A 12,223-nucleotide genomic window follows, 5' to 3' on the forward strand; every position below is an offset into this window, starting at 1 on the left:
GATCAGAGACTCCAAAAGCCCCCGAGTATACGTTTCTGGCCCATATTTTCCAGGTTTTAAAATTTTCAAAAATCATCTCATAAATGGATTCTAATGATTGGCCTATTTTGCCCATAGCAAAAACCAAAACTTTCTAGCGGCAAAAAATTAGATGTAGATTTCGATATATGAACCTTCCTGATCATATAATAACACAAAAACTGGCTCGATAGGTTGAGGTACAAAAAAATTCTCTATGAAATGCTAAAATGACACGACTATTATGAGAGTAAAAATTTTAACAAGACTAGAAAAATAATGGATATCTGAACATTTATTTTTTAATATATTTTTTTGATACATTAAAATTGTAAATTAATTTTCAATTAGCAGCATGGATATTATTTTCATTTTCATGAATTTTACTTTCAAATTAGCGTGGATTTTTTATTTTTTTCGTAAACATTATTGCACAGAGAATACTTGGTATATTTATTATATAATTAATATATTTTATTATGTATAATGTAGCGTATAATAGTAACAAGTCGATTTTTAAATTTTTATTATGATTTTTTTTTTAATTTTTTTGAAAAATATAAGCAAACAGCGTTTTATTTTAAATATTGTGGCGTAACAAAGTTTCTCATTCATTTTTTTTACAGATTCAAATGAACTGATTTTTTATATTTTTTAAAATTTTCCTTTCAAAAATGAAATTATGAAAAAATAAAATTGTCATTTTGTGTCTTGTTTAGGTATCGATAAATATTACTTTTATTATATCAATTTATTTTAAGGATAACTTTCATTCAATTACCAGAAAATATTTAAAAAATGTTCTTCAGTATACTCCGTGTTGTAAATTAATTTTTTAAAGTGTAAATTATACATTGAACTGTCACCAATTGACAAATTGAAAAAATCTGCCTTTAAATATCTCAAAATTATATGTATTTTAAATATTTTTTTACACTTAATTGCAGCATTTTTAAGCGGTATTTATGTTTTTTACTTCTTATAACGGTGTAAACAATGAATTTAAAATATTAAAAAAAAAAAAAATACATTGTAGTGTTAATTGCCGTTGTAGAAAAATTTGCTTAACGCTGAAAAATTTTATTACTTAGATTTTGAAGAAAGAGAAAGTAATAAATTAAAATAATAGTTCTACTGCGCTTTATTCCAGTTGATACTGTTAATTAGGTATATCGTAGGTTTTTCAATTTTGCAATAAATGATGGACCTTATAGTGTTCTTCTTCTTTCGAATATGACAGAAAATTGAATGAAAATAGCCATTTATGAAGCAAATATTTTAATATTAAAACTTTCGTAATTCAAAATCAATTTATCTCATAAAATACGAAGTAGAGAAATTTAGCAAAAATCTGAAAATTAATCTTTTATGAAAGCGAAAACTTTATCAGGACAACCCAATGTTAGAATTTTACTTGATTAAAATAGTCGGGTAATTATACTTTTTATATAAATTGATATAATAAAAATATCCTTCAAAATTAACTTTAAATAATAAATAATTTTGTGTAAATTTCAACAATCATACACACACTTTACATACATTGTAATTAATTTTATTTTAAATTATTATTAATATTATTTATTAATATTAATAATATATCACCTATATTTTATAATCAATTAAATCAATCAACATACTTTCGATTTGTTTAACATTTCATTTACAAGTAAATTATTCCATAACTCGCCAGAGTGAAGATAAAATATTGCAACATACGCTTAGGAAAGATAAATATTAATCTAAGAGAAAAAATGAAACTAAAATAAATGTTAGTAAATTTTATTTTCTTTAATTTTGGTTTTAAGAAAAATTTTAATTTGAGGAAAACAAATAACGACCGTGTTACATCACTCCCATACCTAAATATAGATAAAATCAATCAAAACGTAGATTACGATTCAATACTTGTAAATGAAATGTAGTGAGAGATTTAAGTGTATATATCGTTCGTTGTTCGTAAAAAGTTATTTTTACATATTTATACGAAACGATAAATATATAAATTGTTTTTTTCTTTTTAATTTTTAAAAGGTACGCAATTATTTTTTTTGTTATTTTTTAAATAAATAAATAATAAAAATACATTTTATTTACAATTATGTAATAAATTATTGTGAAAATATTTCTTATATAAGGTGTTCATTTCATCATCAAAGTGAAAAACGAAAAAAAAAAAATTATTTAAAACAATCCCATAAAATTATACAATGTAAGAAAAATTTTGTTTGTCATTTTCATATAATTTATATATTGAGTGAAAATTGTGCTGTGAAAAATGGGAATGCTTTAATTTTTTTTGGTATATTTTTTTTCTTAAAAAATTAAACGATATTATTGTGTATACAAAACTGGGCATTGAGTGTAATAAAAAATAGTATAGTAATAAAAGCGGTGTTTAGAAGCACATGTACGGCCTCTGGCTTTCCTATATAGTATCTGTGTATATATACGAATGGTATTCGGACTATGCCAAGTAGTTAAAGTAAAAAAAAATTGTTTTGTAAATTACAAAAAAAAAAAAAAAATATTCAAACAGGGAAAAAATTGTTGATTAAAAAAATATCATCAAACCACAAACATTCGCCGTGCATCTGTGAACATTTATTGCAATTTTGTGCTTAACCGAAATAAAAAATTATTAAAACAATTCATATTGTTAAATCCAATTATAAGATCAGGGGTGGACATGTTGTTTTTGTTGTTGTTGTTGTTGATGGAGGGTTGTGGAAGGGAGTTTTTTATTTTTATTTTATTTGAAATGATTTGTAACACGCTTTTTTAATTAATATAACTATACCCAGTATTATAGATACCGTCGTATGAACTGAAATAGATTGTTCAATTTATTTTTTCAGTATTATTACTTTTTTTTGGTGAGTGTTCAATTTCAGAATATTGTTTGTTGCTGTTTTATTCTTTTTTTTATTTTATTATTAATATTTTTGTGATGTGTCAGCATAGTCGAAAATTAATAATAATGTTTTTTTTTATTTACAGAGTGTTCCAGGAGAAAATAACCTTTTTTGTAATAGTTCATATGTTTATTCTCCAATCGTAATTTTTTTTGAGTCTTGCTTTCGTTTTAATTTTGGTTGCATAATGAACAAAAGAACTGATAAAATATTCTTTGAAATATCTATCTTGTCCATGATCAATCAAAGCGAACGAAAAATTTTTACAGGAAATTTGAAAAGGTAACTGCTTTATACTAAACGTATCAAATTTTATAGTTTTTCATCAGGCTCTAAAAGATAATTTACAAATTAGTACTCCAAATAATAATTCATTAAAAAAAAATACGAAGTGTTGTTCATTTACAACTTTCATTTCTTGTTTGAAATTTGTATACAAAATGCTATCTATCCTGCGCATTCAGTGAATATTTCATATCTCATGTATTTTCATAAATCCGAAAATATTAGTGCCGTATAAGCCATCAAAATCTATTTACAAAAGCTAACAGCATGGTTTGTGTTAGTTAAGGTTGTTGTCGCGATATTTGAGTAGCGTCAGAAAATTATAAATTTTTGTTTACTTACTAAAGACATGATTCTACAATTACCCTTAAAATTTGAATCTGATTGACCGTCTAGAATCCGAGATAAATTTAATTAAAAGTTCGATATTTAACATGTATGGTATACACTCTTTTTACTTTTGTATCAGTTATTAATTTATAAAAAACAAACTAACTGTCAGATATTTTCCAAAAACTAATAGTCTATTGATTGATTTGTTTCGATTCTAAAAACAAAATTTAAAAAAAATTTTGATCGTCTATTTATTTTTAAAAAATGGTTTTAAAGTTCAACAATTTATAAGCAAGTTTACATAGTAGCGAGTCAGATAGAAAAAAGTAGTAGCGAGTATACATAGTAGCGAGTCAGACAGAAGAGTGTTACTATTGGTGTTGTATATGTACATATGAATATTGTATGTGTAACGTCTCCACGAGTACAGGTTTGCTTAAATATTATGGATCATTTACTCCAAGCTCGTATACTTTTACAGCGCGCATATTCCATAATATTTATAAATATATTGTACCACGACAACTACCTTAATGAGATTAACTTACAAAATCAAGTTTTACTGGTATGCTTTTTAAGATTTATTAAAATTTATTGAAATTAACTTGTGTCTCAGAAAATTATGAAGTGGAAGGGTAAAAAATGAGCCACATGTTTTCATATCACATAATGTCTTTTTATTTTATTTCCTGATTGATACAATTTTTTTTTTGGATTTTTGAAATGTGTATGTAAAATACAAATAATGTATCTCGTGAATCACTCAGTAAATAGTCGTTTCGAAGTAAAAATTGGGAAAAAATATAATACAAAAAAACAGGAGGAGAAATTTAAGATGACTCTATGTAGATTGGCCTACCATATAGTCACCAATAATAACCCGTCCTTCGGGCATAACTGTTCCAACGACACCTGCGAGTAAAATAAAAAAAAAAATAATAAAAATTAAAAAAAAAAGAACCTCAAAAAATTAAAAACTGACCACACATTTTATTTTGTTAGTGAAATTATATTTCGAATTCGTATTTTGTATTTGGAAATTTTTTAAATTAATTTATGGACACTTTGTTTTTTATTAAAATGTATTAATTTTATTATTATTATTATTAATTCTTATTAATTAAGGACATATTTTTCTGTTATTTTTTAATATTATTTTTAAGGACGGGATAAAACGATTACCTCAATTTTGTGATAATGATTTTAAGGAATCATTCTTCCAATAATTTTAATTAAAAAAATAATAAATTGTTCAGAAACAAAATTGAAAAAAAATTACTTTTAGAGTTTAGAGGGTAATTAATATAAATTGTTCTACATCAAAATTAGTTTGACGAGTAATTTACGAACGTACTAAATCGTTTGAAAATAAGACAATCACATTGATAACGATTTTGACTATTGAAACGAAAGCTCGGTAACTGTAAAATCTAGATTTTTCAAAATATTTCCTCGCCAAAAGCCTGTTGCATGTAAATATTTGAATAATACCTTTTTCTAACAGCTCCCACAGACTAACGAAATTTGAAGTGACAGAATACACATGTTTGTTTTTCTTCAAAATATTGCTTGTTTATGTTGGTTTTATTTGAATAACTATAGTTGTTTAAATAACTAGAAACAAACTAATTAGGTTTTAGGACGTACAAACCATTATTTTCTCACTTCTGACTCGATAAAGCTTGAGAAAAGTTAACTAAAAAGGGGGAAATTGGCGATTAAATTGCTTTAAGAATCAAGGCTTTAATCTTGGCAAATTATTTCTTAAACTATCGATTGCATCGACTCCTAAAAACCACCGAAAGTCAGAAAATTGCTACGTTTCCCAAGCAAACTAGAATCTTTTTTCAACCCAATTGCCACTTGGAACACTTATTCCAATCATTTTCTGGTGGCAACTAGGATCTCTTCAGTAAACATGACAAGACGTGAAAAAAACATTCTCCTCATCCTAGTCAAGCCTGATATATTTTTCAGATATCCCCGATGTATAATTTAGAAGATGGGGAACATATACTTGTCGTCATCTCAGGTTATATACATTATTTACCGAATTAAATCGCCAAGTGGTTGCTTCTTAAAACACTTGCAGTAAGTCTGTGGTAACTTTTATAAAAATTAGACCATTTTTCAATTATTGCTTTCATGTAATAATTATGGAAAATTAATAAAAAATACTTAATATTTAAAAGTTCATATTGACTCATTCTTTGTTTTATTTTTTCATTAATTAAAAAGAAGTTGTTAATTAATCTTAAAATATATACTTATTAATATGAAAAAATTAATTAAACTTAATTATTACTTATATATCAATTGATTGATTGATGTAGCAAATAACATTCTTCAAAAAACTTAGCACTCATTTAATGTTTTCTTTATAATAAGTAAAATTATCATTACAAAGCTCGCGTGTTTTCGAACTAATAATTATCACCTTATTAATTAATAATAATAGATATTTATCGGTAAAAATTAATTAATTATAGACCGTGAGTTAATAATGAAGCGATAATTTTATGTCTCATTTTGTCAACCATTTTAAGGATTGATAAAGGCAAGTTCGATTTTGTAAATTAACAAAATAGTAGTTTAATCCGCGACATGAGTATCAAGTTTTTCTACGATTTTCTTTTGTTTGATGCATATGTTGAAAAGTTATTGACCATAAAATAATGGGGAAAACTGCCGGAATTTCACAATCTTGTTTATCAAACGATTAAAAGTGAATATAATTTTAAAAAAGCAAAACGATTTTTCGATCTTTCGAAAGTGTCATTTTTTCACAGATTCTCTTAACTTTTTTTTTACATTTTACTGTAGAAAAAAAAAGATATTAGAAAAATAAAAAAATTAACAAATTAGATTTCCGTAAATTCGACATTCGTGCCTTTTATTATCACCAATTGCACCTTTATTAATCCTCAAAGGGGCAGATAAAAAGAATCATGACAATTTGGCTTTATTATGGGCTCACGATCTATTATATCAACAACAGGTTCATATATTTTATACTTTTTTTCATTTAAAATATACTTGAGGTAATAACAATAATTTTTTTTTATTAAATTGTAAGAGAGTGTGTTATTTAATTAACAAAGGACGATTTTAATTTATTTTTTTAAATTTTATTTAAGAAATTTTTGTTATTTTTTTTTTTTTTTAAATTTAACGGCTTCTTTTTAAAAGGGGACTATGTTCTTCATTGCAGCAGTACACTAGAATATGTGCTATTTAATCAAATATACATGTCTATTCTTCAATAGAACTAAGTTCTGATTTAGCTCATTATGAAAATGTTAATGCTTTGTTTTGAAATTCGTAGCATTTTGAAGCATTTTGTTACAGGAATTGAAACTTGGTGGAAGCACAGTGAAAAAATATACACGCGATGAATAATGATATACCCATGTCTTCAAAACATGTTGCATATTAAAACAAATAATTATTTTGAATAAATTCTATAAATGATTTGAATATTTTCGTTTTCCTGAACGAAAGATTAACGTGACAACCAACTCCCTTTAAAGTTTAAGTTAGTTTGATGGAATTGGTATAATTTAGATAAATGAAGATGGCAGTATATACCATTTAAAATAATTTTAAGAATAATAAAATTTTCAACTATATTCATATATTTGATTTAACCAAATTCCGTCCGTGGTATGCTTAGAGTAGCGGGTTCGATTCCCAATGTCGCAACAAAACTAATTTAATTAATAGATATGATAGGCTCGTGTATTGCATGGTATATGCATGAAGGAGGTGCACTCAGCCTCTGAAATTGAGGTGCTGATAAATGAAATTATCAGCGGAAAGGTGGTAAAACACATATATGATATCACAATGTGCTCTATTTTCTTAAGTGTGCCCTTTGTGGAGAGCTAATACAACATAACCTAACTTAGATATATGTATCATGATAATGTTTTAATGATTTTTGAATTTAAGGTTTAAAATTATTTTGTTTATCTAATAAAAATGTAGAGAACCATTTGCAGCCAGTACGATTTCATCCAAGTATCTTCTGTAAAAGTAGGATTTTTACACTATCAAACTTTTGATTTTAAATGTTTGGTTAGCATATCAAAGAATTTTGTCCTATTTCTCTGAAAGTATAAACAGCCCCTTATAAACAAATGAAGAATAAACATATATATTCAAAGACTTGAATAACACATATTTATTTAAAATTGTTTATACGATACACAAACTAATTACCTAAACTCCTGTTAAAGTAAATATAAAGATAATAATTATGATATTGATAATTATATATAGAGAGTTTATTTGTAATATGTATTTTGAATACATATTTATCAAGCTATAAGCTATAAGTAACAGCAGTAGCAAGCAGCGTTATCATTTGTATACGATTAATACTTATTGTTAATTTCACTAATAGTTTTTGTTCTATATAATAATTATAATGGCTGTATGTCTATAACAAACTCTACGCCATCATCAATCCATTCAGTATACTCAGTATTTACTTTTTAAGTAATTATCTAGTGTAGTTTTAGTATACAAATATTTCATGGGTTGATCTATAATGTTTGACATTATCTTTTTATAATGAGATATATAATAGTCCTGTGTAGACAAGATAATTTTTAGAAACTTTTTCATCGCACACACAATCTTCTCTTTAATATCCATTTTTTTATTATCCGAATAGAAAGAATCATAAATCCAAAATTTAAAATAAGGTGTCGAATAATGAACAACCCATATCATTTAAGGCCGTACCTTAAAAATTTTCCATTTACTATACTTGTAAAAATACAAAGGAGTGAATTTGAGAATTAAAAAAAAGTGAAATGTGTTCGATTCATTATTAACGAGGCTAGAAAACTCCTAAAGTTTATATATAAAAATCATAATAAGTTATGGACTTATTATATCTTTAGAAATCAACAAAATTTTTCATAATTTTTAACAAATCTATGGAATTTTTTAATTTTTATTTTGAGCTACAAACTTTAAAAGTCTTCAAATTCGTAGCTAAACAGAATTAACACCATTGTCACGTTAAAGTTTGTTCTTAGAATCTAACTACGACTTTATAGATATCACTGCCCTAGAGTGACTAAATTTAAAAAAAGAAAGACTAAATTTTAACTTTTTATTTATTTTTCTTCCTTGTAAATTCGTGTTTTTCAAACTTTTTAAACAATAAATACTGAGTGTTATTATTAAAAGTATTATTAATATAAAACGGCTGCACCATCTAAATTCGCTTTCAATATCAGGCAGGTCGCATTTCTGAATAATGTGTTTGCTTTGACTTCTTGCTATGTGAAGAAAAAAAATGGCTTTTTGTCATAATATAAGATTTGTACGCAGACTAATAATTCCCTTTCTTATTCTTATCAATTCAAAAATTTGTATGATCACATTTAAAATTTTTTTGGCGTAGAGATGTTTACATTAGTTTATATTAAGAAAATATTCCTAATCTACATATCTAATTTATATTTCAATTGATTTAGTTCTATTACATAATAATAAATACTTGACCACACTACGCTTAGTTAAGTAGTAATAAGGAATGTATGTAAAGTATATACGCTAGCCAAGAATTTCATTCATAATTAACCTTCAACTAATTTTTATTTAATACTGAACTATAAATATTAATTTTTCTAAAATTATATCTGAATTATTATTGCAATGTTTGTCAGTTTATTTTTATTTTTTTGCAGACTTCAAAATTTCCATTTTAATTTTACTAGAAAATTGAAGTTTCAAATAACAAACATTACGATTTGAGTTCGTTTGTAGATTTGCAATTCAAATCTATTGGGAAAATCATTTTACCAGGCGATAACCGGTGGTTTAAAATAGAACTACAACAACAGGCTTTAACTGGGTTTCAGAAGGCGTTGAATAAATAGATGTATATTGAGAAACCATAAATGGTCTGGTTATTTCCTAGACCACTACTGTTTTTTAAAATTCAAACCTGCTATGAGTGGCATATTGATTGTTTAACGTCTTTAGTGATTTTCCCAATAGAATAAAATTATTTTTATTATACTTTAAGGTTTGGGGTTATTTCTTCTAGAAGATATTTTATTAATAAGAGAAATTTTTCATTATTGAACACAAAGCTAATTTACTACCTAAAAACAGTTCCTACAAGAAGTTAAATATTATTAGAGCCGTCATATACATTTATTTTGATATTTTTTTATTAGCTTAGATATATATTAAAATATTTTTAACAAGAACAAAGATTATTTTATTAAATTAAGGAATGGTTTGTGGGGTAATTATAAGGTAATTAAATTTGTGGGTAAAATGAGATTGTGGAGTAATTAAAAAATGCAAGATGTTGCCCTTGAATTAAATTAATAACAAAAATGATATAAATTATTAATTGACATAATTTATGTAAATGTTCACAGAGGTACAGCGTGGAGTGTGCCAGCGGCGGCTGCGGCGGCATACACCCCCAGGTGCTCAAGAGGATGATGATGATGATATGGAGGGAGTAGGGTAGCAAGCGGGTGTGAAGCGGCAGGATGATGGTGACTGTGATGACTATGGGGATGGTTATGGTGATGATTGCTGTGGTGATGCAAGCCAGCTGCTGCCAAATGATTACCTGTGGGATATGGAAGTCCGAAACTAGGGTATCCCGAATACCCTCGACCAGCTGCGTACGCGGCATACGCGGCTGCCGGAAAACCTGTAACATACAACAAAATATATCAAATTTTATTCTAAAATTAATTTTGACAGTCTTATCGAGTTTGTAAAGTCAACACCCAAGTTTGTAATTTGTTTCATTTTATGTGTTTAATTCGATATATTAACATTTTACACATTTTTGTTAGTGGAGCTTTTACTCTGGACGTGCTTTAATATCACACTTGTATTTTTCATGCCCACATAAAATATATAAAATTTTACGATGCCGAATTACACATTTAAATATGTAAAAAATAACAAACTTATTTTAGAGTGTATTTGACCAAAATCCCGTACGAAAATACAATTTTTATCATATTAAAACAAAACAAACAATTTGCAAAAAATTGTTTTCTTGGTGGATAAGTTTTAATCCTAGAATGGTGAATTTTTATAATAAATAAACAGAAAATTTCTTACCATCAGGCAGTGCTCCCAACGACCACATAAAATCTAAAAAATTTAAAAAACATTTATATCAATAAAACTTGATTCTAACGGTTTTCGGGAATGATAAAAAAATATTTTCTCAAAAAGTATACTATAACACATTGAAAATGTGTGCTCTAAATTTAATCTAAAAAAGCAAATTTTATTGTTTTAAAACAAAATCTCTCTTGGAATCTAAATAAAATAAAATTCTATTCTACAACACCAACAATGATTTCTTTTTAAAAATGACTGAATTTTTCATTGTAAAATTATGGTTATTTACGAAAAACACACAATATAAGAATATTTGGAAAAAAATCTACAAACTACATATTCTAAAAATTCTCGTTGTATTTTTGACTACTAATTATTATTTTGTTAAGACTGTGCTACGTTTTATTTTTTTTAGAAAAGAACTAGAAATAAAATGAAAAGAAAAAAAAAAACTAAACAAAATTAAAAGCCACAACAAATTAAGATTTGAAATTTTTCACTTGTTAGAATGAGAGGAAAATACATATATTATGTGTTTATCCTACTGTTACAGATTGAATATCCTTGTTTTTTATAATATATATTTTTTTATGTGTTGTCTTCCAAATGAATCTGTAATAGTGTTCTGATAAAGATTTGTTACGAATTTTGTTAGAAAAACAAACAAAATCAAACCAGAAAATATGGAATGTAACACAACCAAAACTTATTTACATAGTCTTATGACGTCACTTGTTGTGTAAATTATATTTTCTGATTTAATTTGTTTAGTTAAAAATAAATAAATCCTACCTAAATTTTAAGAGATAATAAGTTTTTAATAAATCTAACATCTATTTTGAAATTGAATTGAATATATAATTTTATTAATATAAAATTACTTTATTTCTAAAATATTAGTAATTAATTAATTATATATTATTTGAATATTATTTAATATACATTATATTAAAATATTATTAACAATTAAAAAAAATGTCTCACTAACTAAACTCATTTTATAAATGCTATTAAAATACTAATTTATTTCTTTCTTAGTTTAATTAAAATTTTGTTAGTAATACTCAGAAACAATATAATAAAGGTACTATTTTTATTAATCAATAAAAAATTTATTTAATAAAAAGATCAAAATTATTATTGAATTTATTTGAAATAAATTCTAGAAAAAATATATGAAAAACTATTTAATAAATGTATTTATATTTATATAGAAATTAACTAAATTATCTGGCCTAAAAAAAATTTATTTTATTTCAAGCAATTACTTAAATTGTTTGAAAACATAGTTAAACAAATTTATATTCTTCGAATTTGGATTATTTTTCTCAATTTAACTTGTACTAAAAAACCAAGTTTTAGATATTTACAGACGGAAAAAAACTTTAGATATTAGGTAAGCGCATAACATTAAAAGTTGGGCCGCAAACCAAACTACTTGTCGCAATGCAAAAAACTGTCGTTATTGGGTTGATTTTGTCAGAATTTTCAAACGGTACAACTATTAAAAACGTTAGCTTCACTTCGATGTTTCGTTACAAAAGATAATA

At 25.3% G+C, this 12,223-nt stretch overlaps 1 protein-coding gene across 5 annotated transcripts in view; it reads right to left on the minus strand.

Moving 5' to 3' along the window:
* LOC123296455 (RNA-binding protein Musashi homolog Rbp6) overlaps positions 1-12,223 on the minus strand; it is a 1,436,510-nt gene that overhangs the window by 11,610 nt on the left and 1,412,677 nt on the right. For all 5 annotated transcript variants that reach the window (XM_044877934.1, XM_044877933.1, XM_044877932.1 and 2 more), the window contains 2 exons: positions 10,668-10,700; positions 10,162-10,245 (listed from right to left, as the gene is read on the minus strand). In XM_044877934.1, coding sequence (XP_044733869.1) covers positions 10,162-10,245; positions 10,668-10,700 — 117 coding nt within the window. The remainder of the gene's footprint in view (positions 1-10,161; positions 10,246-10,667; positions 10,701-12,223) is intronic.

This window comes from Chrysoperla carnea, chromosome 3 (genome assembly GCF_905475395.1).
Source record: "Chrysoperla carnea chromosome 3, inChrCarn1.1, whole genome shotgun sequence".
Classification (NCBI taxonomy): Eukaryota; Metazoa; Arthropoda; class Insecta; order Neuroptera; family Chrysopidae; genus Chrysoperla; species Chrysoperla carnea.